General features: G+C 45.7%; 1 protein-coding gene and 1 long non-coding RNA gene across 2 annotated transcripts in view; one reads left to right on the forward strand and one right to left on the reverse strand.

The window, feature by feature from the left end:
- The window catches only part of pgd (phosphogluconate dehydrogenase), a 35,340-nt gene extending 9,332 nt beyond the window's left edge, over nt 1-26,008 (reverse strand). The window contains exons 1-8 of the mRNA XM_059952258.1: nt 25,887-26,008; nt 15,503-15,578; nt 14,323-14,502; nt 9,022-9,087; nt 7,016-7,134; nt 4,978-5,047; nt 3,339-3,473; nt 1,130-1,319 (exon numbers count right to left, since the gene is read on the reverse strand). Of these exons, the coding sequence (XP_059808241.1) occupies nt 1,130-1,319; nt 3,339-3,473; nt 4,978-5,047; nt 7,016-7,134; nt 9,022-9,087; nt 14,323-14,502; nt 15,503-15,578; nt 25,887-25,894 (844 nt within the window). The 5' untranslated portion in view covers nt 25,895-26,008. The remainder of the gene's footprint in view (nt 1-1,129; nt 1,320-3,338; nt 3,474-4,977; nt 5,048-7,015; nt 7,135-9,021; nt 9,088-14,322; nt 14,503-15,502; nt 15,579-25,886) is intronic.
- LOC132382235 (uncharacterized) overlaps nt 25,506-26,789 on the forward strand; it is a 49,776-nt gene continuing 48,492 nt past the window's right edge. The window contains exons 1-2 of the long non-coding RNA XR_009508243.1: nt 25,506-25,547; nt 25,955-26,153. This is a non-coding gene — a long non-coding RNA (uncharacterized LOC132382235). The remainder of the gene's footprint in view (nt 25,548-25,954; nt 26,154-26,789) is intronic.

The following is a 26,789-nucleotide window of genomic DNA, read 5'->3' on the forward strand; positions in this document are numbered from 1 at the left end:
ATATAAAATTTTTATATATAAAGTATATTACATATTTCTTATTACAAATTATAGTTTTCTTTTATGTATTACAATGTACTACTGCCACTAAACAACAAATTTCATGACGTAGACCAGCGATCAGCATCAGAATTAATATCACTGGCATATTCATGAAATTTATTCTCTGCGGCAGCAGTACAATGTGATACATAGTAATAGAAAATAAACGTGAATTAACATGAGTGTTTTTTATCTATAAATAAAAAGTTAGTGAGGTAGTGTTCATGGGTTCAGTGTCCATTCAGAAATTGGATGGCAGAGGGGATGAAGCTGTTCCTGAATCGCTGAGCGTGTGTCTTCAGGCTCCTGTACCTCTTCCCTGAGGGTAGTTGTTGTAATTGCACATATGCTTGTCATTTTGCTAAAGGTAATCCTACCTGTTTTGATCCATTTTCGTTACTCTTTAGAGGTTGAATGTAACCATCTGAGCATTTAATTGCAAAAATCTCATCTATACTGGTTTGGAAACTCTTGTCTTTTCTTTAATCCTGTGATGTGAGTTTCCTGAATGTGCCAAAGCAGATCTGTGTAGCATAACTCATTTGTTATAAAGCAGCAAAAATTGTCAAAGTAAATTTACTACGGATGCCGCCTTTTTGAGGCATCACTCCTTGAAGATGTCCTGGATACTACGGAGGCTGCTACTGACTGAGTTTATGACTCTCCGCAGCTTATTTAGATCCTATGCAGTAACCCCCACTTCCCCTACCCCCCCAGATAGTGATGTAGCCAGTTAGAATGCTCTCCACGGTTCATCTGTAGAAATTTGTGAGTGTCTTCGATGACATACCAAATCCCCACACACTTCTAATGAAATATAGCAGCTGTCTTGCCTTCTTTGTAGCTGCATCAATATGTCGGGTCCAGTACAGATCCTCAAAGATATTGACACCCAGGAACTTGAAACTGCTCACTCTCTTCGCTCCTGGTGCGTATTTCCTCCTACCTCAATTCACTAACTAGACACATCTGATTCACTAAATCCACACATCACTCATCTGAAGGGTGAACATATCGCGTTGCAGTCTAGGGATATTCCCCCCCCCCCCCATGTAAAACATGGACAGGCAAAGCTGCTCTGCCATACCTATAAGAGTGACCGGCACTCCAAACTCCAGTGAAGAAATGGCCGTCCATTTCCCCGTGCCCTTCTGTCCCGCAGAGTCCCTGATTTGTGGCAGCAGAGGCTTCCCGTTGGGGTCCCGAAATTTGAGGATATTCGCCGTGATTTCGATCAGGAAGGAGTCGAGTTCTGTCTTGTTCCATTCCTCAAACACCTGGAGATGGAATAAGCACATTTGATAATAAAATATTTAATTATATAACTACATCTGAGAGATCAGTTAAGAACAAATATTTTACAAGCTAGAAAACACCACAGTACTGTAGCGGCTAGCATTACCCTTTACAGTGCCAGCCATAAGACTGGAGTTCAATTACCACCGCTGCCTGTAAGGAGCTTGTATATTCTCCCTGTGACAGCGCAGGTTTCCTCCCACATCCCAAAGATACACAGGCTAGGGTCAGTAAGTTGTGGGCATTCTATGTCGGTGCCAGAAGCATGGAGACACTTGAGGGCTGCCCCCCAACACATCCTCAGACTGTGATGGTTGTTGATGCAAATGACAGATTTCATAAACACAAGAGATTCTGCAGACGCTGGGAATCCAGAGCAGCACATAAAACGCTGGAGGAACTCAGCGGGTCAGGCAGCATCTATGGAGATGAATAAACAGCCGACCTTTTGAGCCGAGACCCTTCTGCAAGACTTACCAAAGTTTTGATGTATGAGTCAAGAGTCATGCAGCACAGTAACAGGCCATTCAGCCCAACTGATACCCCAACTTCACAACCAAGTTGATTTTTCTTAAGTAATGATTAATTAGACACAAAGGAACATTATGATTTGGGCATCAAGTACAACACAAGCATTTAAGAACAGGATGATTGCCTTGTACATACTGTGGGATAAATGGCAAAACAATGATTAAGGAAAGTCTGATAGAATTTAATCCAGCAATAGCTAAAGCTGCATAAACTACAACATTATGAAAGTTCACCTTTATCCACCATATATAGTACTGTGCAAAAGTCTTAGGAACTCTAGAAAATTTTTATATGGTTTCAGATGATATGGCCTCCACAAAGCCCTGATCTCAATCTCATCCAGGCTGTTTAGGATTACCTGGAGAGACAGAAGCTAGACAGCCAAAGTCTGCAGAAGAGCTGAGACAAGTTCTCCAAGATACTTGGAACAACTTACTAGTCGATTTTCTTATAAAACCGCACGGCAGTGTATCAAGAGAGTTGATGTAGATTTAAAGGCAAGAGGAGGTCACACTAAACATTAAACACAAGAGATTCTGCACATGCTCGAAATCCAAAGCAGCACACACACAAAATGCTGGAGGAACTCAACAGGACAGGCAGCATCTGTGGAAAAGAATAACAGTCGACGTTTCGGGCCACGTGACTTCTTCAGGACCTGGAGAAGGGTCTTGGCCCAAAACGTTGACTATTTATTCTTTTCCATACATGCTGCCTGACCTTGAGTTCCTCCACCACTTTGAGCATGTTGCACACCATATATTGATTTGATTTAGCTTTTTTCCCCACTCTTTATAGTAATTTTTTTGATATTTGAAAACATCTTCGCTTTACATAATCTTTTCTACCTGTGCCTAAGAATTTTGTAGGGTCCTGTACATAAATTAGGAATTTGCTCTGGTACGTTGGCACAACAGCAACAAAACTGACAGTCAACAATTATAAATAATAAAGAATTACATAAAATAAAGTTAGAGGTTAAAGTATAGAAATGGAATAAAATGTACGTAACTAGCAGGAGGTATTTCCAATGGAACCGACATTATAAAAAGTGGTTTCAAGTGTTCACATCGCATTCACTGAGGGAATAGATAGAGGGGGGTGGGGGAACTAACTAGAATGGTTGATCATACTTGGGGGAAGAAACTATTAAGATGGCGTATTTTTTTTGTTTCAATAGCCTGATAGCCCTTTCCAGAAGGGGGCTTTTAGAAAAGGCAGTTTACTGGTAGGTTAGTGCCTGCAATGCTTTTTCCTGCCCACTCCTTTGTCCTGAACACCTACAAGCCCATGGCAGCCAATGCTCTTTTCTGCTGACCTGACAGTTTGCTGTAGTCACAGAAAAACCAAACCCGCAACAAAAGAATGGCCTCATTGTTTGAGTTGGTGAAGTGCCCACATTCTGCGGTCATTCTCAGTGACAAGTAAAGCTGATCTTTATCAATACCACATTGGGAGCTGCTGCTTACCTTGGACATTTCATCATGGGACATGTGGAGAATGTCCTTCATCAGGTGGTAGGCCTCACAGATCAGCTGCATGTCTCCGTACTCGATGCCGTTGTGGACCATCTTTACAAAGTGGCCGGCTCCCTCATCGCCCACCTGCAGGGAGAACGGAAGTCATTGGAATGGCCAAACCTTCAGCATCAGCTGAAACCTCTGTGAGGCACAACAGCTGCCCGACAAGTTCAATCCGGACCTCACGTAAAGTCTGCACGTTCTCCCCGTAACAATGCGGCTCTCCCCTAGGCTAAGTTGCCTCTTGGGTGTACATGGGTGGTATATTGTTGAGGTGGAGGCAACAGGGGTTTAGAGGGGGTGCAGAGGAAGTTCACCCAGTTGCTGTCTGGACTAGAGAGCATGTCTTATGAAGACTGGTTCAGTGAGAGAGTGAAGGAGGACGAGAGGTGATTTGGAGGTGTACAAGATGATAAGAGGCTTAGATTGAAAGGACAGCCAGACACTCTTCACGGGGCGAAAAATGCTAATACAAGGAGGCATAATCTAAAGGTAAGCACAAGAAATTCTGCAGAAGCTGGAAATGCAGAAGAACGCACACACTAAATGTTCCCAGATTCTGTCAACCATTGTGATTCTGTGGGCAGCCAGGATCAAAATCCCCTTGTTTTGCCCTCTATGTACCAGTAGGGCCAGGAGTTCTCCAGCCTTGTTTATTGCAGTCCTAGGCAGTAAGGTCTCCTGGGTTGTCATAGCTGAGGTGGGGTGGGGTAGGTAAGCTCCCACTACCTACTAAATGCACCCAGTGGCATGCGCTTCAGATAACCTCTGACAACCAAGCCCAGCTCCTGGCCTTCACAGGTGGCGTAGCATCTAGGCCCGGTGAAACCAGCTTCTACTGACAGGAGAAGGGGCAAAGGCGAGTTACAGGCACCTCAACACCAGTCACTCCACGCAGATGGGGCTCATCAGCTGTGGCTGGAAGCTCACGTGGATGGAAAACTCTGATCTCAAGCCTCCACTACCTCGAAACTATACCCACTCATGGCAAAGACTTCGGGTGTAAACCCCGAGGAAAAATTGGGAACTGGAGCCCCCAAGGGCGAAGGCAGTCCTACAGTGAGTTCAGCTCCGGCAACGCCACTGGTGCCAAACTGCACGGGATTCTGCTATTCCTTTGGATTCATCAGCTGTGTGGAGAGGGGGATTGATAACAGCTTGCTCTCCGCATCGTACTGCCCTGGCTCGTGTAGGGTGCGACGTTCATGGTCGACCCCAACCGACGGATGGCCTCAAGCTTGCCTGTCTCTGCTGCAGGTTGTGATGCAACACTTCTGCTCCTATCCAGCACCCAGAGCAAGGCGGTTTGCGTAACGCTATCTCAGAGTCAGCTACAAGATCGGGGTTCAATTCCTGCTGCTGGTCGTGACTTACGTGGGTCCCCTGGGTGCTCCAGTTCCCCCCCACTCCATTCCAAAGATGTACGGTTAGGGTTAGCAAGCTCCGGGCAGACCATGTTGGCACTGGAAATGTGCGGACACTCGCAGGCTGCACAGACCAACTCTCACTGATCTGATTTGACGCATTTCACGGTACGTTTTGATGTCCCCTGTGACAAATAAAGCCAACCTTTAAAACCAGAACTTACCCAGTCACAGCACGGCTCACCAGTCCCAACCTTGGCAGCAATGCTCTGGAAGATGTCCTTGATGTGAGGCCTGTGGAGCACACGGGAACACAGTCTCAACCCCAACTCATCCATTCCATCTGCCCCACCCTCAGCACCGCGCCCAGCAACGGACAACAGTCACAAACCACTCGATGGACTCCTGTCACCCCGGTGCTAGGCACCTCCTGGCAAATGAAGCAACGAACCCCATTGAAAAGTTAACCTAATGTTCAAAACTTTCAGTCTCCACGCTGTGCTTGGCGAGCAAATTTCCAAAAGGCATTTCTTTCATTCCAGGCAAATTACATCCTCTTCGTTTTGTCAAGATCACCAAAACCTACTTCTCTAAAAGATACAAACACTTACAAAAAAAACACTTCTCCTCTGCCTCCATTACCTATCAGTCCATTAATCTAACTTCCTTTCCAGTCTTGATGAAAGGTTTTAGCTTGACATGTAGACTGTTTATTCTCTTCCACAGGTGCTGCCAAAGTTCCTTCAGCATTCTGTGTGTGTTCCTTTGCTAAATGGCAGAACTCTACAAGACACCTGCCAGATTCAGATTCTCCCCAATCACCTCATTGGTAAGACAGGATTTTCTAGAATGGGAGACATCTCGGCACTGGCCAATGACCAGTGGGTAGAACCGATGCAAGAGCTGATCTGTGCCCTGGTAGACACAGCGTAGCGTAATAGCTCCCAGGCTGAACTTAGTAAAGAGCAGCAGGATAGGTCTTGTTGCTGACCGTGTCTAAGCATCTGAATCACACAGGGTTGTTTGGCGTTTAACACTGGTGAACCTCACAGCTGCATGCTGAGCTCCCTGCTCTGCTCTCAATACATACATTCATACATATATACACACACACAAATATATATATATATATACACACACACACACACACACACACACACACACACAACGTGTGGCTTACACCACTGTTGTTAGACAAACCAACAAACCACAGGTGACAACGAGTCAGAGCACAAGAGGGAGATCGGACACTGGGTTGCCATGACAACCCCACATTCGATGACAGCAGAACTAAAGAGCTGATTGTTGACTTCAGGAAGGGGGAAGGAGAGCAAACATACACCAGTCCATATTGGGGGACCTCTCTGCCTCCTGATCCGACGTCCTGTGACCCGCTGAATTCCACCGGCAGGTTTTGATTTCATAACCTACAGGAAAAACCTCCGTCGTGCAGAGAAAACTTACGAGGATGTTGTCACCGAGTTCAGAGGAAAAGTTGGACAGGTGCGGACTTTATTCCCTGGAGTGCAGGAGAATGAGAGGAGATCTTAGAGGTATTCCAAGCGACAAGGGGTGAATGTATGCAGGTTTCTCCCCCTCAGGTTGGGTCGACCTAAAGTTGGAAGTCACAGGTTTAGGGTGAAGGGCGAAATATTTAAGGGGATCCTCTTCACTCAGAGGGTAGTAGGAGTGTGGAATGAGCTGGTACACAAGGGTTCAACTGTAACAGAGAAGTTTGGATAGGTAAATAGATGGGAAGGGTTTGGAGGGACAAGGTTCGTGAACAGGTAAACAGGACTGGTTGGAAGATCAGGTCAGCATGGACTAGATGGGCTGAAGGGCCTTCCCCATGCTGTAGTACTCCATGACCCTATCACTTTACCCAAGTGCTCTGCAGCCACTGTTGCAAGAAATACAATAGTCAAAGGACACAGGAAGCTCCCACACAGGGCTAATGCTTGTATTTTCTTTACAATACTCCCCTCCTTTAGCTTTGTACACCGAACCACCATTACATCTGGTGCCAGACTTGAATCCACAACTTTCTGGCAGGGAACCAAGCCAATCGGGCCTCAGGCTTGGAGCTGACCTTGAGCTGAGTGGGAGACAGAGGAGAAGGGAGTAACGTCTGATCACAATTGCTTCTACCACACTTTATCCGTAATTGCAAATGCTATCAAATTATAGCCACTTCCAGAGATTACTCTAAAAGAACGAGGAGCCGGAATTAACTTGAAGTTAAACCGGCAGATACTGACTTACCAAGCCTCTTTGTGTCCTCCAGGCATCAACGAAGGCCCGTATCTGGCACCGTCCTCACCACCGCTGACTCCACTCCCCACAAAGAGCAGACCCTTAGCTTTCAGCTCTTTACATCTCCGCTGCAGAGAGTGGGAGAGAAACAGAGCGGGTTGTTCACAGCACCACAACATACAGAACGCACGGGATAAGGCCACACAACTAGAGAAAGCGATCAAAACTCCCACTGCCATTTTGACTTTAGTGCAGGGTGTATCCCCTGTTGTGTCCCTTGTCAAAATCTGTAAGCTGTGCCAAGGAATTCCTGGGGGGAATGAGGCAACACCCTAAAGATTACAGAGTGTCACGACCAGGGGTCATTTTTTAAAAAAAGATTTTTTTTCCCCAGTTAGTACATGAATTGTACTTTCTCAGTGTAATCTCGTGGGTATACAGTGCTTCTTGCATTGTTTCCCTTTCAGGTCTAATTGTTTGTCTTTGGAGTTGATCTGGATTTTCACGTTGTGTAGCAGGTGTCTCAATTCTGATCATGGGTGTTGTTAAGTTCCCTTAGTATTTATCACTTTTATTCGATTTGGAATTTTCAATATCTGTGTTGTTCTTGGGGGTTATTGATTTGTCTGAGCACCTGGTCCTGCATTCCTACATGTTTCAGCAAACATTTCAGGGCAGCAGGCAACCAACCCCCTCTTTGCTTGGCCATAGTGGATCCTTCTCTGGTGAAACTCTGACCGAGTTCTTCTGCGTATCAGGAGCGATTTCAGTTCTTCAAGATCCTACACGGTTTGCCCGAGTTCTCGTTAGTTTTGCCAGTTCATTTCTGTGGTAAGTCTCTTGTTTAGTTTGCATTGCTGAAGTTTCCGTGATTCCTGCACACGAGTTCGCTCGTGACCCTGATACAGAGCATCTATAAATGTTCTCAGAAAGGCACTCTGTTACGTCATTTTTAATTGTAACATTCAGTCAAAAGATGCAAAGAAGATCGACATTAAAACTGTATTTCTGGCATACGATGGTCTTTGCCCTCAGACATGGGTTCAATAGCTAAATTCCTTTGTTAGATCCAGCCTGCCAGAACAGTCAATGGCATTTTAAAAGCTAAAAATCGGAATGTATAAACATATCCAGATTATGTCACAAATGCTCAGCCAAGGGGGATGGTCACTCAAACAGGGCTGCATTGAAATTTCCCTGTGGATCCTTTCCCCTGGGAGTGCAGTGGAGGCAGATCACAGAGCTATTCAAAGTGGAGGTGGACAGATCATTGAAACATCAGGGAATGGAGAGTCAGGGGGAACTGGTACAGAAGAGGAGTTGAGTTGATCGGTCATGATCACACTGACTCGGGGTCTGCTCACTTGGGGCGGCAGAGTAGCGTAGCGGTTAGCGCGACGCTTTGCAGAGTCAGCTGAAAGGTCTGGGCAGGACTCTCACCACTCTGTAACAAGTTTACACGTTTTCCCTGTGACCGCGCGAGTTTCCTCTGGGTGCTCCGGTTTCCTCCTGCATTTATAGGTTAAGGCTAGTGAGTTGTGGGCATGCTTGTTGGCACTGGAAGCACAGCCACACTTAGGGCTGCCCCCAGCACGATCCTCGCCAATTTGATTAAATGACGCATTTCACTCAATGCTTCGATGTACATGTGACAAATAAAGTGAATCTTTTTCTAGAGTTCTTGCAGAATACTTTCAAGGCAACCTTCAAAATAATCCCAACTTTTTTCCTGGGTATACAACATCACTGATTACCAGATTTCAGTGACAGCTACCAGCATATCCCTATTAGAAATCATACAGACATGAACTACTGCTTGTAGTAATCACTTCCAGATTCCTTATCGTGAACAAGCCTCTTCCACTGCACATGGAGCCAGGGAGAGAACCTGATATAAAGACGGGGCATGAAATATCCACAGCTCCAAACCCACAGGCCTCCGGTAGATTAGACTCGGTACAGACCATGGAAGATTTATCTCAACTCAGAACCTCCAGGAATAGTTTTATACTCACCGTGGTGTCATTGTATTCAGAATTCCCACCGTCAATAATGATATCGCCCTTCTCCAGTAAAGGAACCTGGCAAGGCAAGGACAAAGTGTTGGATTAGGCCGTTGAATTGTATTTTTCTTGTACTTTAACTCTCCTAGGCTTGTTTATAGTTTTAAACATTCACCTATTATGGGGGTCACTGTTCAGTGAGTCCGCAGTAATTGTAGTATAGCTGATTCTATATTTTTCTACCTGACTATTTTATAGGTCATTTCTTATCAGTGGAATGTGCTTTAGCTCTAGTCTGACACAGTACAAGATGACCACGTCTTTTATTTTCTTTGTTCTCCTCCTTCTCTTTCTTGCTGTCCCTTACAGTAAATGAGTTGATTCCCATCAATTTAGTTGTTAGGAATGCCTAATGAAACGGCTATAATCATGATTCATTCTTGACTTCTGAAGGAGCTTATGGACCAAAACATCTCTAGATTTAACAAAAGTACTTCAGCGTCAGTTAGCTAGCGAAAGGCAGCAACTGGATCTAATGGGTTGGGGGGGGGGGTTAATAATGAACTGTCTGTGCACTGGGAGAGCGTAAAGAACAAGGAATGATTCAGAAGATGGGGTCCCTTCCAGCACAGAGAGTTGCAAGGAAATTCTTTAATGGCAAGTTGATATGCATTTAGAATTGGAAACAGTTTTGATTGGTAAATTCAGATTTTAATTCTACTTGATGAACATTTCAGATACTTGACCGTTAGTGGAGGGGATGAGAGACAGTGGAAAGGTCAGAGTCATAGAATACTACAAAACAGAGACAGGCCCTTCAGCCCATCTAATCCATGCCGAACTATTGTTCTGTCCAGTTCCATTGATCTACATTCAGGACTATACTCTCCTGTCCATGTATCTATCCAAAATTTTCTTAAATGTTGAAATCCAACCTGCATCCACCACTTCCACTGGCAGCTCGCTCTACACTCTCACCACCCTCTGAGAGAAGTAATTCCCCCTCAGGTTTCCCTTAAATATCTCACCTTTCACCCTTAACCTTTCGCCTCTAGTCCTGGTCTCACCTAACCTCAGTGGAAAATGCCTGTATGCTCTTACCCCACATATACCATAAAATCTAAGGCTTTGAGAGGAGAATTAGGCCACTTGGCCCATCGAATCTGCTTCACCATTCCATCATGGCTGGCTTGTTATGTCTCCTGCCTTCTCCCCATAACTGTAAATGCCCTAACTAATCCAGAACTCATGAACTTCCACTTTAAGTATACTCAATGACTTGGCCTCCACAGCCGTCCGTGGCAATGAATTCCACAGATTCACGATCCTCTGGCTAAACAAATTCCTCCTCATCTCTGTTCTAAAGTGACATCCCTCTATTCTGAGGCTGTGCTCTCTAGTCATAGAATCTTCCACCATTGGAAATATCCTCTCCACATCCACTCTCTCTAGGCCTTTCAAATATTCAATAAATTTTAATGAGATCCCCCCCCTCCTCCTTCTAAACTCCAGTGAGTACAGGCCCAGAGCCATCAAACGCTCGTCACGCATTAACCCATTTCATTCCCAGGATCACTCATGAATCGCCTCTGAACCCTCTCCAATGCAAGCACATCTTTTATTAGACCAAGAGCCCAGAACTGCTCACGAATTCCAGCCGCAGTCTGACCAAAGCCTTGGCATTCCTTTTACATTCTAGTCCCCTCTAAACGAACACATTTGCCCTCCTAACCGCAGACTAACCCTGCAAATGAACCCCAAGCCCCTTGCATCTCTGACACCGTTCACTTAGTGAAGGTGCATCAGGATGCTCTTCAATGACTGCAGCTTAGCATTCAATACCACCATTCCCTCAGAACGAATCAGTAGGTTCCAAATCCTCGGCTTTAATAGCTCCCAGTGCAGCTGGATCCTCGATTTTCTCACTTGACCACCACAGAGTTCAGATTGGCAACAACCTGCCCTCCACAATCTCCATCAGCACAAGTGCACCACAAGGCTGTGTGCTCAGCCCCCTGTTCCACTCACTTTAGACTTATGACTGAGGCTAAGCTCAGCTCCAATGCTGACGACTCCACTGTCACTGGCCTAATCGAATCAGCATACAAGAGGGAGAATGGCCGAGTGGTGCCACAACAACAACCTCTCACTCAACATCAGCAAGACCAAGGAGAAGATGGCTAATCTCACAAGCAGGAAACCAGATGTCCATGAACCTCTCCTCATCGGAAGGAAATCAGAGGTGGAGATGGTCGGCAACTTAAAATTCCTTGGCGTTATCATGTCCTGGACCCAGCGTGTAAATGCCATTAGGAAGAAAGTACGGAGCCCCTACTTTCTTAGAAGTTTGCGAACATTTGCTGTGTTGTCTAAAACTTTGATTAAACTTCTACAGATGTGTGGAGGAGAATATATTGACTGGTTGCATCATGACCTGGTATGGAGACACCAATGCCCCTATACAGAAAAAAAAATAGTTGATACAGCCCAGCCCATTCTGGGTAAAGCCCTAGCCACCATTGAGCACATCCATACGGTGTGTCATCGCAGGAAAGTAGCACCCACCATCAAGGACCCCCACCACCCAGCTCTTTCTTCTTGCTGCTGCCGTTGGGAAGGAGGCACAGGAGCCTCAGGACCCACACTACCAGGTTCAGGAACAGTTATTACCCCTCAACCATCAGGCTCTTTTTTTTTTTAAAATTGAGTTTTCAAATGATTACAGAAAGTAAAAAAAAATTATCTACCCTTCCCCCCTCCCCTTAACCCCTCCCCCTAACATTCCTATAGAAGAAAAGAAAAAGAAAGAAAGAAAGAAAGAGTGCCTGGATATTGGAAGATCCCCACATGCTCCATGGAGTTCATAATAACTTTAGTAGATATATTTATTTCTTTCCCCAAATAACCAATTATTTTATCTTCAGAGCACCTATCTTTTGTAAATAAGGGCGCCAAATTTTCAAAAATGTTTCATATCTATCTCTTAAGTTATAAGTAATTTTTTCAAGTGGAATACAGCTGGAAATTTCATTATTCCAACAATCTATACTTAAGTATGAATCCGATTTCCAAGTAACCGCAATAGCCTTTTTGGATACTGCCAGTGCAATTTTTATGAATTCTTTCTGATATTTATTCAATTTGGGTTTCGGTTTTATCCCTTCAATATCGCCTAGTAAAAATAATATTGGGTTCTTAAACCAGAGGGGATAACGTCACTCAACATCACTTGCCGCATCACTGAACTGTTCCCTCTGAACTGGACCCACCTTCAAGGACTCTTCATCTCATGTTCTTGATAATCATTGCTTATTTCCTTGACCTTGCCAGGAGCTGCAGGTGGATGCACTTCCTGGTCACCAGGGAGACCGTTAGGTACCCTGAAATCCCACATCTCACAGGAGAAGCGCTCCACTGTCTTAACCTGCTATACCTTGCATCCTGCCTGCACTTGTTATACCTCTGACTTCTCAAGCTTACGTCCTAGCCCGTGCCTGTTCTTGCCGAAGCCTGGCCAGTCCACTTACTCCTTGCTTCTTTTTAATTGGCCCCTGTAGAGTGTCAACGAGATCGTCAGGATTGCAGCTTCCCAAGAAATTCCAAAACATCCCAAGCTCTTTTTAAACCTCACCCTGCCTCACCAATAAATGACTTCTCACAATAATTCTCCCATATAACCATATAACAATTACAGCACGGAAAAAGGCCATGCCGTAGTCCGTGCCGAATGCTTACTCTCACCTAGTCCCACCAACCTGCACTCAGCCCATAACCCTCCACTCCTTTCCTGTCCATATACCTATCCAATTTTTTTAAAAATGACAAAATCCAACCTGCCTCTACCTCTCATAATTCTGTATATTGTTAACAAATCTCCCCTCAGTCTCCTGTGCTCCAGGGAATAAAGTCCTAACCCGTTCAACCTTTCTATAACTAGGATCCCCAAGTTCCAGCAACGTCCTTGTAAATTTTCTCTGCACCCTTCTGATCTCTCTCCTGTAGGCAGGTGACCAGGACCGCAGACAGTACTCCAAATGTGACCTCACCAACATCTTACACAACTTCACTCATTGCTGGTTAAAGTTGGTGGAGGCCTGTCATCCACACAGAAGGAGAATTTAATGCGGTATTCTCTGAGTGTTGCTGTCCAAAAACAGCCTGTATCGAGAAAGCAGTAGAGGGCCGGGGAAGCAGTGCTTATTCACAGACTCCGACAGAACAGACAACAGTGCCCACCAGCTCCACCACAGTGGCAGGGTCCATCGTCTCACAGCAAAGGCGGCTCGAGGAGCCATTACACCTTTACTATCACCAAACAATTGATACTAGAGCGTACAATCATCACAGCGATATTTGATTCTACGCTTCGCCTCCCTGGAGTACAAGTCGACAGTAAATATAATAAAATCTAAATTCTAAATCATAATTAGAAAATAGAAAAGGGAAAGTAAGGTAGTGCAAGTCAGGTCCGGATATTTGGAAGGTACAGCCCAGATCCGGGTCAGAATCCATTCAGCAGTCTTATCACAGTTGGAAAGAAGCTGTTCCCAAATCTGGCCATACGAGTCTTCAAGCTCCTGAACCTTCTCCAGGAGGGAAGAGGGACAAAAAGTGTGTTGGCTGGTGGGTCGTGCCCTTAATTATCCTGGCAGCACTGTTCCGACAGCGTGCGGTGTAAAGTGAGTCCAAGGACCTGGCGCGTGATGCACTCTGGGGTTCAACTTCTGCCACTGCCCATGAGTTGTCTCCGTGAACACCTGGATTTCCTCCCGCGTTCCAAAGACACACGGGTTGGTGAGTTGTGTGCGTGCTGCGCTGGCGCTCTAAGCACAGTGACACTTGTGGGCTGCCCTCGCTGATTTGATTTGATGCAAATGAAGCATTTCGCTGTAAGCTTCAATGTACGTGTGACAAAAAAAGCTCATCGTATAATCTAATCTTATGTCCGTGATTTACACAGCTCTTCTGCGAGCATGTGTACTGACAAATAACAATAGCCAGCCTTGAATCTTGAAAGTATGGGGGGTGTTGGGGAAAGAATTCAGATAACAGAGAGTGGTGGGTGTGTGGAGCACGTTGCCAAGGGTGGTGGTAGAGGCAGATACATTAAGGAAATTTAGGAGACTCTTAGATAGGCTCATGGATGATAGAAAAGTGGAGGGTTATGTGGTAGGGGTTAGATTGATCTTGGATTAGATTAAAAGTTCAGCACAATATTGTGGGCCGAAGGGCCTGTACTGTGCTGTAGTGTTCTATGTTCAAGTGTTTGCACTCCAATAATCAGCCCCTTCACCGGGAACGTGGCCAACATACCAGCTTCTCAATGAAGTCGTCAACCGCCTGGCCGGCCTTCACCAAGAGAACGATGCGTCGGGGCTTCTTCAGCTTGGAGACCATCTCCTCCAGACAGTGGGCGCCGATCACCTTGGTCCCCTTGGCCTCTTTCTCCAGGAAGCTGTCCACTTTGGACACCGTTCTGTTGAAGGCACAGACCTGGGGCACAAACACAGAACGAGAGTTAATATTGTACACCTCTATCAAATCGGCCCTCATTCTCCTACACTCCAACAAATTTAGACCTAACCTATTCAACATTTCCCTACCCCTTTTGCTGCCTGTGAGGCGTTTGTACGTTCTCCTCGTGACCACGTGGGTTTCCTCCTGGTGATCCGGTTTCCTCCCACAGTCCAAGGACGCACTGGTTGGTAGATTAATTGGCCATTGTAAATTGTCCTGTGATTGGACTAGGGTTGAATCAGGGGTATCTGGGCAGTGCAGCTCAGTCTGGAAGGGCCTATTTCATCCCAATAAATAAATAACTCAGGTTGTCAGAGTCCTGGCGACATCCTCAAAATTTCTCTGTACTCTTTCAATCTTATCGATATCTTTCTTGTAGGTAGGCTTAACAAACTGCTCGCAATATTCTAAATTTGGCCTCACCAACATCTTGCACAACTTCGGCCACTGTTGATTAAATTTGCTGAGGTTGTCTAAGGTTAATCTTTAGACATGCCACCCACACCACGCTGTTAACACGCAACATCCTGAGTCCCTGTTGAGAACAGTTTCACAGAAGTGTCTGCGACAGGAGAGTGGGAGCAAGCAGATAATTACATCCATACCCACGTCTACAACGCCCCAGCGGGACACATTGAACTTCAATTAGTCCAAGATCAACACCTTAATAGAAACAAACATGCCCAAACAGGTAAAAATTATTATTAAACTCTACAATCACACCAACTCCTTCCCTCTCTGTGCAGAACTTATCCATAGGAAAACAAGAAAATCACATTCTTAAAATATTAAGTACGAAGAATGGGTTGGGGTGAATGAGTTGTGGGCATGCTACGTTGGCACCAGAAACTTTGGTAACGCTTGCAGGTTGCCTCTAGCACACCCACGGACCGTGTAGATCGCTGGTGCAAACTGATGCACTTTGCTGAACTTTCAATGCACATGTGACAAATAGAAAGCTAATCTTTAGACATACCACAAAGCCGTGATCGTTCATGTTCAGAATCAAGTTCTGGCCCATTACCGCCAGTCCGATCAATGCAATATCAGCTCTGTGGAGGAGAAAAGAGATCACTTTTATTCCTGAGCCTGAAGCTACAACAATCGCACATCAGTCAGTAGTGGCAGAGCAGTTACGTTGTAGGTGTACACGCAGAGATACCTCCTCCCCTAATGAAGTGGCTACGAAGTGTATGTACACGGTCTTCTGTTGCTCCACCATCAGATTTCTGAACACCAGCTCACCGTTCCTCTATGGTTCATCCATCATTTTTTTTAATTGCAACTTGAAGTAATTTTTACGGCCCAGTCCATCACAGGTAAAGCCTTCCCCACCAATGAGCACATCTGCACAAAACGCTGCCGCAGGAAAGTAGCATCCATCATCAGGGACCCCCACCACCCAGGTCCTGCACTCTCCTCACTGCTGCCATCAGGTAGAAGATACAGGACTCACACCACCGGGTTCAGGAACAGCTACTACCCCTCAACCATCAGCTCTTGAACCAAAGGGGATAACTTCACTCGTCCCATCACTGAAATGTTCCCACAACAAATGGACTCACTTTCAGGGTCTCTTCATCTCATGTTCTCGATATTTATTGCCTATTTATGTTATTATTTATTCTTCATGCATCTGTACAGTTTGTTATCTTCCGCACTCTGGTTGAAAGCCCAATTTGGGTTCATTGCTTCTGTTATAGTTATTATCCATTTTAAAATCTTTTTATCAATTATTATTGAAGATTAACAAAAAAGATACATTAAGTCAATATGTCATTACATACAATAAGGAATTAAATTAGCAAATAACTGATTAACAAAGCTAAGCAATATATCAATAATAATAACAGAAAATAAAGTGTTAAGAATATTTTTTTTTAAAGAAAAGGGGTAAAAAAGAACTACTTACTAAAAAAAACCCTACTAACTGAAAAAACCCCATTGAGAGCACAACCCCGGAGCTATACATCATACAAGCTTCCATAAAGAAAAACAATCCGCCAACTCAAATCCACTTAAAGAAAAATCAGAAGGAAACCCTATTAATCAACTCAAATCAGATGACAGTAGTGGGCGAATGAACCCCTCCTTTTCTCAAAATCAAATTGAGGATCGGAAGTTATTATTCTATAGAATTGTTCAGTCCGCTCACAAGAACAATAAATCTCAGGGTTGTATTTGATGACATATACTTAGATAATAAAATTTACTTTGCACTTTGTCTTTGCACTGTGCTGCTGCCACAAGACAACAAATTTCATGACATTCGGTAACAAATCTGATTCTGACACCGGATGATCCAGACCGTGGTGAATCTGTGGAATTCATCGCCTCAGGCAGCTTAGGTATATTTAAAGCGGCGGCTGATAAGATTACTGCTTAGAAAGGGCTTCAAAGCTCACAAAGAAAAGGCAGGGGAATGGGGCCGAGAGGGGAAGTAAGTCAGCCATGATAGAATGGCAGAGCAGACTTGATAGACTGAATGGCCTAACTGTGCTCACATGCCTCGTGTACCACAGATCAGCCAAGGTCTCAGCAGCTTTGTGTGTGACAGAGCAGCTGCTGAAGGTGGCAATAGAGAAGTAGGAAGATCTGCTCAGTGCTTCCAAACCTACTGATGGTGGGTCAGCTGGTACACCAGGGGTCCACTCTGACCCTCTTTCAATTGAGAACTGTGTCAAATATAAGATTGGGTGATGAGGTGGAGACACGTCTCTACCAAAGGAGATACATGGAGCTCCTTCCCTCCACTAGCCTGCAGGTCACCCTTGGGCAAGGTGTAAATCTTGCTTATCCCCCTGATCCAGGGTCAGGTGGTGGATGGTCGTCTGAGCAACCGGTGCACGTCACAAGTCATGTGACCACTGAGGCCAGGCAGACAATCTCTGAAGAGTATTGATTGTGGATGGGGTCACCCATCTTGTGAAGACACTGCCCAGAAGAAGACAATGGCAAATCGAAAACTTGTCAAGGACAATTATGGTCAAAGGCCATGAATTCCCACCTCATACAACATGGCACATAACAATGATGAAAGCAAGTATCAGCAAACAAGGTGAGATCAAGGACAGCTCTTCCATCCAAAGGCACGAAAATCGTCAGTGGAATGATGTTGCCACACATGCTTTACGCTTGACTGACAATAAGAGCTGATGTCTTCTTCCTCGGTTGTCCATTGGAATCCGATGATGACGTCTACTCCTTTAACAGCAAGATCTTTGATGACTATACAGTCCTGTCCTGGACCCACAAGCTCTATTGCAGGTGAGACATGTATATGTGGTAGTGGTGTACTGTTACACACACACACACACACAGAGTTGGTGGAACTCAGCAGGTCAGGTGGAATCAACAGACAGGAACAGACAGTTGTTGTTTCGGCCGAGACCCTTCATCGGACTGGAGCCAGAATAAGAAGCTGGGGGCGGAGGGGAAGGAGTACAAGGTGATAGGAGGTAGGTGTGAGGGGGAAGGTAAGTGACTGGGGGAGGGGTGATAAAGTAAGAAGCTGGCAGGTGATAGGTGGAGGAGGTAAAGAATCTGATAGGACAGAACAGTGGACCATAGGGTAAAGGGAAGGAGGAGGGCAACCAGAGGGAGGTGGTGGGCAGGTGAGGTGAAGAGAAAGGGTAAGAGCTGAACCACAGCATGAGGAATGGATAAAGAGAGATGAGGGCGGGAAAACAGATTACTAGAAGTTAGAGAAATCGACGTTCATGCTGTCAAGCCTGAGGCTGCCTAGAAGGAATATGAGGTGTTGCTCCTCCAACCTGAGGGTGTGGCTTCCTTGGGTTGGAATTAGTACTTTACAATTCCACAGAATGGATCATTATAACAAAATACACAAAATGCTGGTGGAACACAGCAGGTCAGGCAGCATCTATAGGGAGAAGCACTGTCGACGAACAACATCACACACAAAATGCCGGTGGAACACAGCAGGTCAGGCAGCATCTGTAGGGAGAAGCACTGTCGACGTTTCATCATGGATCATTATGCTCAGTTCCTGCATGTGCGTGAGACTGGGGCACGACAGCAAGTCTGGTGTGGGAATGGCAATGGTTCCAGCTTGGGTATCCACTCAGTGTGTACAATCAGGCCCCTGTGCACCTGCTCGTTAATGCAAATAACTAATCAGCCAATCATGTGGCAGCAACTCAGTGTATAAAAGTTTGCAAACATGGTCAAGAGGTTCATTTCTAGTTGGACCAAACATCAGAATGGGGAGGATTAGTGATCTAAGTGACTTCAACCGTGGAATGATTGTTGGTGCCAGATGGGGTGGTTTGAGTATCTCAGAAACTGCTGATCTCCTGGGATTTTAATGCTCAACTGTGTCTAGAGTTTACAGAGAACGGGATGAAAAACAAAAAGCACCCAGTGAGCGACAGTTCTGTGGGTGAAAATGCCTTGATAATGAGAGAGGTCAGAGGAGAATGGCCAGACTGGTTCGAGCTGACAAGAAGGTGACAGTGACTCAAATAACCACACGTTACAACAGTGGTGTGCAGAAGAGCATCTCTGAATACACAGTAAGTCAAGTCTAGAAGCAGACGGGCTACAGCAGCAGAAAACCACACCAGGTTCCACTCTCGCACGGAACGGAGCGGCCTCTGAGTGTGCATGGACAGCACCCCTCCTCTCCCATACAACCTCATAACATCCCTCCCACCCTCCCCCACCTGAACTACACCTTCCAGCAGAAGCCAACAAAACCCCACACCGATTGATCAGCCTCGTAAGATGTGGAGGGGTTTTAAAACCTGCGCAAAAAAGGATCAGCGACAGGAGAAAAGTGACTGCAAGGACACTGGGGGAAGGCAAAAGTTTTTGAATCGATGGCCCTATTGCAAAAGTCAGTTTAAACTCAACAGGTGGTTGGACATTGTGTAATCTACCCTGTCTCATCCTCAAGCTTCAGTTTGATTGGCTGGCAATTGCAAATATTAACCCTGTTAACTTCCCCTTTGCAAAACTTCCCCGTCAGAGCAATACTATCCCTAATACTTACTGGAAGAAAATCTTAGCTGGTGTATTGCAAAACAAGGCAAGCACTGCCAGATTCACACTGTATGGAGCAATAGATTTTCAAAGTCATTCTGTCTGGGACTTCCTGATAGCAACCCATCTGTGCAATGAGGAAATACCAGTCCTTCTACTTTCAGGACATCCCAAAGTTTTTTTTTGACAAGAACAGGCCATTCTACCCAACAAAACTTGCTAAATTCCTCTTCATATAATGTGCTGAAATAACTAATAAGCTTAGATTGCAAGTCTCTAATGTATGACTCTCAACTACATGATGAGGTAGTTCACTTGCAGAGTGAAGAAATGCTTCCTGATGTTAATCTGAAATCTCTCTTTAACCAGCCTCCACCCATGGCCCCGCGCCCTCGATGATGGATTCATTTTAAAGTAGCAGCTGGCATCCACCTTAATGACACTGAACACTTCTATCATGTCTCCTCTCACTCTACGTCTACATGGGCTAAAAAGATTTGATTCTTCCAATCTTCCTTCGTAGCTCACGCCCTGCAAACCTGGAATGAGTCTCATCACCCTTCTCTGAATTCTCTCCAGTGTCTTCACATCCCTCACACAATATGGAGACCAAAACTGTACTCAGTATTCAAGCTGTGGCCTCACAAGTGCATTGTACAGTTTAAAGAGAATGTCTCTAGACTTGAGCTTCACTAAGCACCTTACATATCCCAACATTCTATTAGCCTTCCTAATTGCTTCTGTGCATTGCCTGGATGTTGATAGTGATGATTCTACCAGGACTCCCAAATCCTTCTCAAACAGTACACTTTCTAAATTGACCCCCCCCCCATTGTATTTTCATATCTAATATTTCTACTTCCTACATGTAATACTTTATATTTACTTACATTAAATTTCATCTGCCATTTATCTGCCCACATCTGGATTTTGCTTAGATCTAACTGTATTGATTCTGCTGCCTGAACGTTATCAGCCCATCTCCCTAATTTTGTGTCATCGGCAGACTTTGCTAGTTTATTTGTTATCTGCCTATCCAGATCAATAATGTAAATTAAAAACAGCAGCGGCCCCAAAACCGATCCGTGTGGAACCCACTTTTAACATCTCGGTGTGAGAATGATCCTCTCATCGTGACCCATTTTCTGTTTCTGAGCCTATCGCGCACCCATTCGCACAACTTGCCCTGAATCCTTACCTCCTGTAATTTGACTATTAACCTCTCGTGGAGAGCTTGTCAAAAGCCTTTTGAAAATCTAAGTAAATAATATAATAGCAGAATATAGTATTAAGGGTAAGATTCTTGGCAATGTGGAGGATCAGAGGGAACTTGGGGCCCGAGTCCACAGGACACTCAAAACACTGGTTGACTCTGTGGTTAAGAAAGCACATGGTGTATTGGCCTTCATTAATCATGGAATTGAGTTTAGGAGCTGAGAGGTAATGTTGCAGCTATATAGGACCCGCAGACCCCACTTGGAGTACTGTGCTCAGTTCTGGTCGCCTCACTACCGGAAGGATGTGGGAGCCATAGAAAGGGTGCAGAGGAGATTTACAAGGATGTTGCCTGGATTGGGGAGCATGCCTTATGAGAATAGGTTGAATGAACTCGGCCTTTTCTCCTCCAAACGACAGAGGATGTGAGGTGACCTGCTAGAGCTGCATGAGAAGATGACAGGCATTGATCGTGTGGATAGTCAGAGGCTTTCTCCCAGGGCTGAAATGCCACAAGAGGACACGGGTTTAAGGTGCAGGGGAGTAGGTACAGAGGAGATGTCAGGGGTAAGTTTTTTACTCAGAGAGTGGTGAGTGCGTGGAATGGGCTGCCGGCAACGGTGGTGGAGGCGGATACGATAGAGTCATTTAAGAGTCTTTTGGATAGGTACATGGAGCTTAGAAAAACAGAGGGCAATGGGTAAGCCTAGTAATTCCTAAGGTAGGGACATGCTTGGCACAACTTCGTGGGCTGAAGGGCCTGTATTGTGCTGTAGGTTTTCTATGTTTCTATAATATCAACCGCTCTATTGTCATTCTAACTTTTAGTTGACTCTTCATAAAGCCCCAACATATCAGTAAAACATGATTTCCCCTTTCTGAACCCATGCTGGCTTTCTGCTAACATGCCTGTTCTTATCTGCTGCTTTTCCATCTCATTCTTTATTAATGCTTTCACTAGTTTACCCATGATACACAATAAGCTTACTGGTCTGTAGTTACCAGGGTCAGTGTGGTCACCCTTGTTACAAACTGGGACATTGTTAGCCGATTTCCAGTCTTCATTGACTCTTGAAAAATACATGTTAGGGGTTTGTATATATAATATTTAGTGCATGTGAAAAATAAACCTCATGCATATTCCAAAAGAGCTCGGGATCTGATCAAGTGCAGGAGAGAAATGTAACAGCCTGATCTCAATAGGAGCCAACTGCAGGGTGGGGCCAGGAACATTCAGGTGTGATCATCAGGCCACAACGATCCAGTCCTGGATGACTTACTTAGCATGACAGCAACGTTCAGAAATTTACAAGCTTCTCGTGCATCATCCTTAAATAGATTACAATGGATTTGATATCATTATGCATGAAGTGACGGTCGAATCAATGTGGAAATATTTGAGCATAACTGAGATTCACGGGTGGCTTAGCTTCTAAGCCTGGCAGAGCCGTCTCTACTGACAGAAGAAGGGGCAAAGGCGGGTTGCTGGTGCCTCAAAACCAGTCCCTTCAAGCAGATGGGGCTTGTCAGCTGTGGTTGGCAACTCATCCGAGGAAAGGAGATTGCTGATCCCAAGCCTCCGCTGCCTTGTGGCTCTACCCACTCTTGGAGGAGGCTTCTGGAGTAAACTGAGGGAAAATCAGGAGCTGTAGTCCCTACGGCAGTTCAACGCTGTCTGGCAACTCCTGAGACACCGCTGGTGCCAAGCTGTATCGGTCTCTGCCGCTCCCCTGGATTCATCATGGAGAGGGGGAGCTTGCTACATGGATTGCATACTGGTTGTGTATCACAGACAACTGGGGCACAACATCCATGGGTGACCCCGACCAACGGTGGGCTCCTTACATTTTGATCAGAACATTAAGACCAAAAGACACAAGAGCAGAATTGGGACATTTGGCCCATCTAGTCTGCTCCACTATTCCATCATGGCTGATTTATTACCCCTCTCTGCCCCATTTTCCTACATTCTCCCCATATTCTTTGATGCCCTGACTAATCAAGAACTTAGCAACCTCCAAGTTCTGAATCCTCCACCCCCTGAATATTGTAGCAGAGCAGAGGTCAAGTCTGATTCTATTGCTCGTTCAAGTATTGAGCTAATCACTACCACCCTCGCCTTCCCCGAGAGACATGAAGTTGTCAATTCCAGTCATTTGCTCTGGTGAAGTCCTCTTTCGTCCCACAGTGAACTCTCGTTTTGGTTTCTGTGTGGAGATTTGTAAGCGGGCAGCTCCTCTTCGCAGGCTGTTAACGACCAAGACACTAAATTGGATGTGAAGTGCTTCACCTTGGCTGTCCCTGGTCACTTGGTGTCAATCGGGGAGCTTTTAAAGGAGCAGTCCGAACTCCTTGCGGGTTGAGTCAGTGGAAAGGAATGCAGATGCATTGCCAGCATTCACTTTGAGAGAATTGGTATATAAAAGCAGGGATGTAATGGTGAGGCATTATAAGACATCGGTCAGACCACAGTTGGAGTATTGTGAGCAATTCTGGACCTCTTATCTAAAAAATGATGTGCTGGCACTAGAGAGAGTACAGAGTAAGTTCACGAGAACTAGCGCTACAGTGCTCAAGACTTTTGCATAGTACTGTATTTGTCAACCTGGAGCAGAGAACGAGGCTGTAAATCTGGTGGGAGCAAAGGATGTTGTGAATGGTGAGGGTGGAGCGCCACAGGAGGCAGAGAAGGAGAGCCAGGTGCAGGGGGTGGGAGGTGGCACTCGTGCAGACACAGCCAGTCCCGAGACACCAGGCAACTGGTTCACTGATCATTACAGAATGTCTCTCTGGTGCTTCCCTTCTCCCTTCCCCTTTTCCCCAACTGTGATTCCCCTGTCCCTGTCCCCTTCCCACTCTCAGTCCACAAAAGAGACCCGTATCAGAATCAGGTTTATCAATCACTTACATAAGTCATGAAATTTGTTTGTTTTTGTGGCAGCAGTACAGTGTAATACACAAAATTACACAGTATATGAGGGCAGAGCCTCAGAATAAAGGATGCCCCATTAGAACAAAGACAAGGAGGATTTTCTTTAGCCAGAGGGTGGTGACTCTGTGGAATTCACTGCCACTGACAGCTGTGGAAACCAAGTATTTGGGTCCTGATGGTCTTGGCCCAAAATGTTGACTGTTTATTCATTTCCGTGTTGGTGCATGGCATTGGTCTAGTGATCTGAAGGTCACTAGTTCAAGCCTCAGCTAAGGCAGCGTGTTGTGTCTTAAGCAAGGCACTTAACCACACATTGCTCAGCCTCATTGGCCCTTGCCCTTCCCTTGGACAACATCGGTGGTGAGGAGAGGGGAAGACTTGCAGCTTGGGTAACTGCCGGTCTCCTATACAACCCTGCCCAGGCCTGCACCCTGGAAACCTTCCAAGGTGCAAATCCATGGTCTCTCGAGACTAACGGATGCCTATATATAGGTTCTTCGTTAGTCAGAGTGTCAAAGGTTACAGGAAGAAGGCAGGAGAAGGGGGTTGAAAGGGATAATAAATCAGCCATGGCGGAATGGTGAAGCAGACTCGATGGGCTGAATGGCCTAATTCTGCTCCTATGTGTTATGGGACGGGAAGTTATTCACTTCAATGAAGCAGGAAAATGATGCGTAATCTAGTAGTGCTCGAGGGGTCACGGGTAGATCGATGAGTGCTCGAGGGGTTGCGGGTATTCCCGGAGGATGTGGATACAGGAGTGAAGTGGTTTTACTGCAATTATTCCGACCTCTGTACTTGAAGTATTGTGCACAGCTTTGGACAAAATAAAACATGTATTTGTTATACACAAAGAAAAGTGCAGGAAAATTTCCACACATTGGCCCGAGGGATGGTGCACTATTCCAGCGGGAGACCAGAGCCGTGTTCTCTCACATTCAGAAGAATGAGAGACCTCCGCAACCTCAAAATTCTCCCAGGCCTCGACATGCTGGACACAAGGAAGGTCTCCGAAACCAGTGATGCTGAGAGGGAGAGTGCTCCAGGACTGTGATGAGGAGAATTTCTCCAAGTACATATATCACATACAGCCTTTAGATTCATCTTCTTGCAGGCAGCCACAGAACAGAGAGACACACAACTGAAAATCCAGGGGAAAAAACTATACCACAAGACCATCAAACATACAATGTGCAAAATAAAAGAGAACTAATGTTGCAAACATGATCAACGGAACATAAACGGCAGACTCCGCAGCCAATGAGCCAGGTCAGTGATGAGCCCACACGGTGAATAGAAATCCACCAAATTCTCTCCAAATAGAGATGAACAGGACTCTCGAATCAAGCGCTGTGGGATACAGCAGGAACTAAAGGGCTTTTGGGGTAGATGATGGAGCAGAACCCCTAAAAGGGTCCCTATAAGAGTTCTCCACTAGATTTAGTCTCTGTTGGCGGGTTCAGTCCCAAGTGAGGAGTGTGTATGCTCTCCCCGCACGACCACGTGGATTTTCTGCAGTTTCCAAAGGCGTACGTACGGGTTTGGGTTAGCAAATGGGGCAAACTCTGTTGGCTGTTGACGCAAGGGACCTGTTCCACTGTCTGCGACAAATGACACTAAGGAACACTTTAATCTCTTATTATGTCTAAAAAGAACTTCTCAATCCATCTGTGATCGACTGTCTCAGTTCAGGTAAACGCACGGAAAGCAATGGTAGCGGGAAATATTTGTAAGAGAAATGAAGAGGAATCTGTTCCTAAACAAATGTTTAACCCTTGCATTAACTCAAGAAAAAAGGAACATGCCCTATTCATTTATACTTCCGGGTCAATAGGCTTGGGTTAAAGCCCACCCGATAGACTCACGACAGGTAAACGCTCCATGTGCTACCCTCCAAATCATTCATTACGTTGACTCAGGTGGATGTATAAAAGCTGAACAGTATCATTTCCAAGAAGAACAGAGAGACGTCCAGAATCCTGGCCACTGCCGATCTCCCAGCGCCCGCACCTTCATGACACCACTACCCGCAGTAACCCACCCTCCGCAACACTTGCCACCCTTTTAAAGCGCATCACTTTGAGATAGGCGCTAGAGAAATGAAAGTCTTATATTCCCTCGATAACCAGGAAGGGTCGGGGCAGTTAATTTTAACAACAAAACAAACATTAACCGGTAGTGAGCCCGACCGCCCTGAGATTATACTCACTGAGCCATGATGAATCCTCGCCTGGTGCTGCCCAAAATCTGATCTTTTTCCCCCTCTCTCTGTATCAGTTTCAGCCCCCGCCTCCGATTGGTCAGCGTCCGATTGCTACATCGCGTTCTTTGAGGCGACGTTCTCCGATTGGTCTAACCCGCGCGTCAGTCAGGGCGGCTGGGCGGGACGAGAGCGGCTCCAAGGGGAGATCGATGGATTGCGGGTCGTAGAGGGGTGGTCGCCGACGGGCATTTGAAATACTCGGCCTGAAGAGAGGTAATTGTATGGGGCTGAGGGCGGCTCCAGCAGCGAGGGTGAGAGCCTCAGCAGGCCGCGCATCGACTCGGTCTGCGCTCCTTTGCTTTGGACGGGTAACCGAGTGCGGCCGCAGCAATTTCCTGCAAGTCAACATGACTTTACAATTTGTGCAGGAACAGAGCTTTGGAATGAGGTTTTACATTCCTCCTGCCAGGACATCCCATGGCGACGGTTCCTGTAGAGGCGTCAGAAAGCAAGCTCCCTAGAAATGGCATTGGAACGGGCTTGTCATTGCCGAGATAGAATGGAAAGTTTTTCCTTTGCATTCTTGTCAGACATTAATTACAGGAAGACAGCATGCCGAATGTAGTGTTAGGTTTAAGGGGAAAAATAAGTGCAGTCAGACAGATAAATCGCAATGATCACCATGAGATAGACTGGGAGAGCTATTGTCACATTGCACTCGATACACCAGGAGGAAAGCTGATCAGGAGGGAACTGCGCTGCGGAATCATATTCAATATCCACGCACAATGCTGGAGGAACTCAGCAGGCTAGGCAGCATCTATGGAGAAGAACTCAGCGGGACGGGTCTCTTTTCCATCGATGCTGCCTGGCTTGCTGAGTTCCTCCAGCATTTTTGTGCATGTTCAT

This window comes from Hypanus sabinus, chromosome 27 (genome assembly GCF_030144855.1).
Source record: "Hypanus sabinus isolate sHypSab1 chromosome 27, sHypSab1.hap1, whole genome shotgun sequence".
NCBI classification, from domain to species: Eukaryota; Metazoa; Chordata; class Chondrichthyes; order Myliobatiformes; family Dasyatidae; genus Hypanus; species Hypanus sabinus.